The sequence below is a fragment of the Hordeum vulgare genome, chromosome 6H (genome assembly GCF_904849725.1).
Source record: "Hordeum vulgare subsp. vulgare chromosome 6H, MorexV3_pseudomolecules_assembly, whole genome shotgun sequence".
Taxonomy (NCBI): Eukaryota; Viridiplantae; Streptophyta; class Magnoliopsida; order Poales; family Poaceae; genus Hordeum; species Hordeum vulgare.
In genome coordinates this window covers 23380893-23385555 of record NC_058523.1, presented here as the reverse complement: position 1 = coordinate 23385555, position 4663 = coordinate 23380893, and the positions used below count along the sequence as shown (strand labels likewise).

Below are 4663 nucleotides of genomic sequence, written 5' to 3'. Positions count from 1 at the left end.
CACTCCACCCTTTCTCTCTGATTTTCAATATTTTTCCGCATATCTACCGTTCAACATCAATCTTACGTAGCTGAACAGTGCTCTTGTAGGTAGCAAACCACAAGTAAATAATAACAATCTGACCCAAAAATTCCAGAAAGCGGCACTTACACACGAGACAATGCCAGCTGTACCAGTCGTTGTACACACACGTTATATTTGGGTAAATGTTTTTTGACCGCTCTATTAGTAGCTAGCTACTGTACTATGCATGCATGGTTCTGATGGGGGGTCAAAGCAGGTAATTGTAGCAGCGGTTCAATATGTGGCATACATACATTGTCGTGAGCTTGACAGGCAGCAACTGATGTCAATCGGCAGACCTTTCGATGACCCTTCACTCCAGGTGTTAGATCGAGACGTTCAAATATAGGTATATATAGAGTACTTACGTGTGTGGCTCTTGTCAGTTGTGGGTGCAGTGCAGGGAGGAAACCGTGTGCACGATGCATGTTTTGGTATTTGTCTGGGAACGACGACCAGACTAGACATCAGAGTCCTTAGCAAGGTGCACGATGCATGATGCATGCATGGTACACTAGCCCTAGACGAAAAAACAAAACATGATTAGCGCATGCATGACGTTCAGTTAGTTTTCCACATGACGTTCGGTGGAGGATCGGCGCAGCTGCAACCTCGTCACCTCTCCTCCCCCTATAAATCTGGAGAGCACGCATGCAAAGCTCATATCCATCCCAAGACATAGCAGCAGCAGCAGCAGCAGCCTGCTACGTACTCTTGTTCATCCCATATCATCCACGCACTAGTTAGTTACCTGATTAGCCTGCTTAGCCTATCAGCTGTAACACATCACATTATTTAGTTAAGCGATGGCTGCTACGCATGTATGCTTCTCCTTGTCCTCCTTTGCGCCATTGCTCCATTCGGCTTTGCCGTTGGCCAGAAATGGTGGCCGGAGTGGCCAAAACCGTAGCTTATTATTTCGCCCTTCCATGGTGATATATCCCGGGCGGGAGCCTGTGTCCCATGAGCTCTCCGATGATTTTGACTTCCAGGTATATATTGTAATGTTACTCCCAAAAAAAGATGTATATATTGTAATTGTACAAACATATATAGACCGCAACATTAGCATCTACTTTGAATGCAATTACCGTTCATATTTATGTGTCTTTTTTTCCTAATTATACTTCCTCCCTCCCTTGATATATGGCGTATAAACTGAGTAAAAAATTTAGTGCTTTCTAAATTTAATGAAGCATATATACAAAAAAGATAAACAATACCAAAAAAATATCAATATGTGTTTAACCAAATATTGTAGTTGTTGATGGTTTCATGTATATATTTGGTCAAACTTAGAAAATAGTTTAGTTTTTAACTGAATTCAAACCTACCATGGCTAACTAAATTCAAACTTAGAAGATAGGTTACTTTTTATCTCGAGGTGGAGGAGTACTTCTGGAATCGGTTTCAAACCTACCATGGCTAATGCAGAGCCTATAGATTTTAATTTAACCGCAAACGAATCGATGTCGACATAAACGTTGCCTTTCACAAGAATCTTTTAACCTCAATCTAGCAATTCATGGATTTCCTTTTGAAGATAACTTCAAACAATGGATTCTACTCATGAACCAGTGAGACATAGAAAATGTGTATTTCATTAACGAATCAATTATGTTATTGGAATGAGCACAATTTTGATCTCTATGTTTGACTGTTAATTTCCAAACTATGTTAATAAAAAACCTAAGTTATATGCACGAGTTGCTATGATATCGTCAATTGATGAACACAAATAATATATGATATATATTGCACTTCTCTAGACTTCATATTCTTTTTAAAAATAAGTTTGCCCTATGTGCAATACCAGGAAAGCATATCGAATGTTCAAGCATTGCTTCATGAACATCCAAAGACCAGAAAAGAAATGTTGAGCACGGTTGATCACCTCAAGCGCCTCTGCATTGACCACTATTTTCAGGATGAAATCGATTACATAGTGGAATCGTGTATGGATCTCGTCCATAGTGATGATCTACTTGACGCAACCCTTTCTTTAAGGCTGATGAGAGAAGTTGGATATTATGCTTCGGCAGGTCAGTAAAATACTAGTTTAGTGAGTTGAGTTACATAAACACAAAAGTTTTGGAAACTTGAGTGCAATTTGTTATATGATAATTTTACGCAATAATTTTGCTAATAAGAAATTAGTCTTGCAATAGACAAGTTTAATAAAAAATAACGGTCCCTTGTATAGCATAGAAGCACCACTCGTGAGACGTATTATTTTAATTATTTATGACACGCGCCTAAGACTCCTTCTTCTCGACGTGGCAGACGATGTTCTTCGGAAGTTCACAAATAAGAGTGGTGATTTCAACCTTTGGCATAGCAAAGACATTAGAGGGTTGCTAAGCTTGCAAGACTTGTCACACCTCAACATGGGAGAAGTTTCACTCTACAAGGCAAAGGAATTCTCAAGCAAGCACCTTAAATTTGCAATTAAGTATATGGAGCCAAACCTTGCGAGATATGTCATAAAGTCATTGGACCATCCCTACCATGTGAGCTTGATGCAATACAAGGCTAGGCATCATCTGAGTTACATCCAGAACTTGCCTACAAGGCACGCCACAATTGAGAAGTTGGCACTTGCAGAATTTCGTGTCAAGAAGTTACAACATGAGAGGGAAATGCAAGAGGTTAAGAGGTATAAACATAATAAACTACACCCCTTCCATTATTAGTTCTTCTGGAAATTAACCAACCTGCCTACTGATAGGAGAGAACTAACTTGGAATTTATAGATTGACATTTTTGTTGCTCATGTATTCGCACACAATTAAAGGTGTGGTGCTTTTTTACTATGAAAACTTCATTTTCCAACAGATGGTGGATGGATCTTGGATTGGCTAAAGAAATACCAGCTGCAAGGGATCAAGTTCTAAAATGGTACATGTGGTCCATGACTATCCTTGAGGGTTTCTCCTTCTCAAGATATCGGGTTGAGGCCACAAAGGTCATCTCAATGGTCTACATTGTGGATGACATCTTTGATCTTGTAGCCACACAAGAGGATCTCTCTCTCTTTAATGAGGCGGTCAAAATGTGAGCATTGATGTTCCCATAATAAACAACAAGATTGCATTTTAGCAATGAAGTATATTACTTTCTTTCATAAATAAACGACATCTTGACAATATTGTTACATAAGCTTCACGCAAAAAGCGCACATTTTGACAGGTGGGATCTTGCAGCTGCTGAGTCACTCCCGAGTTACATGATATCATGTTACAAGGCTCTTTACACCATCACAAATGATATTGCTGATATGGTCAGAAAAGAGCATGGATTGAACTCTGTCAATCATCTCAAGAAAGCAGTATGTCTACTCAAATGATTTTACATTTACTTTTTAGTTTAATTTGTCTAGGAAACTAAATATGTTAATAGTACCATCTCACATATTTGTGTGTACTATATTACTTGTGATTAATTGTATTGAAATAAAATATAAGAAAATAACATTGCAAGAATTAATATTGTATTCATGCCTTTTTCTCTCGCAGTGGGCAACTTTGTTTGATGGATTTATGATCGAGCGAAAATGGCTATCTACTGATCAAGTCCCTACATCAGAAGACTACCTAAGAAATGGTGTCGTCACTTCAGGAGCGCCACTTTTATTTATACATCTCTTATTCATGCTAGGGCATGATTTAACAGAGGACAATAGTGGCCACATCCTTGGGGTCATCTCTTGCCCTGCAAAGATCATGAGGCTCTGGGATGACATGGGGAGTGCAAAGGTGAGAACAGACAATAAATTCATCGCACAAGACTATGTAACTAGTAATACTAATATATTTACATGAATTGATTGATATATTTTGGTGGGTGTGCATTCAAGTTGACATTGACCAAATTAGGCATGATTTGAAAATGAATTATTTGTCCCATGCAGGATGAGTTGCAAGAAGGGCTCGATGGATCATACAAGGATTTGTACCAGAGAGAAAACCCTCATGTTGATGCGGAGGAGCACATGATGGATATGATCGCGGGTGAATGGGAGAGTCTAAACAGGGAATACTTCTCTCGAACAAAGTCCACTCTACCACCTAGCTTCATCGTGGCGTCTCTCAACTTTGCCAGGATGGTCAGTGTCATGTATGGCTATGACAATGAGCAGAGGCTCCCAGTCCTGGAGGATTACACTAGGATGTTGCTCTTTTGAATAATGCATGCTAGCATTGTGTATATAAGTCTTCTGTATGTAGTGCACCATTTTCCGCAGGGTTGCCCAGTTGAACATGGACTAGTATCATGCACCATTAGCAAATGTGTTCCTACGTCCTAGTAGTTATATAATAAATATACTTTTCAAAAGCCTTGAGCCGCCTGCAAGGTCATGCACATGTTGCAATGTATATGATGAATGTGAAGTTATGGAATCAAATACTACTACTATATGTATGAAACTATCAATGCATGGATCCCTAGTTAGGTTCGGATCCGCCTCTATCTCATTATCTCGTCTGGTTCTATTGTGCACATCTCACAGACCTTATCAACAAAAGCACAAGTGCGTGCGACCGTCACGAGCGGCCGGCGGTACGGCGACCAACGATTTACAACTACGCAAGCCCATTCA

At 39.5% G+C, this 4663-nt stretch overlaps 1 protein-coding gene across 1 annotated transcript; it reads left to right on the top strand.

Moving 5' to 3' along the window:
- Window positions 1-801: 801 nt before the first annotated feature.
- LOC123405969 (S-(+)-linalool synthase, chloroplastic-like) lies at window positions 802-4246 on the top strand. Its single transcript, XM_045099477.1, has 7 exons — window positions 802-1055; window positions 1880-2105; window positions 2347-2719; window positions 2899-3117; window positions 3253-3391; window positions 3579-3818; window positions 3974-4246. The coding sequence occupies exons 1-7, from the start codon at window positions 870-872 to the stop codon at window positions 4244-4246; spliced, it is 1656 nt and encodes a 551-aa protein (XP_044955412.1). The 5' UTR covers window positions 802-869.
- The last annotated feature ends 417 nt before the right edge of the window (window positions 4247-4663 follow it).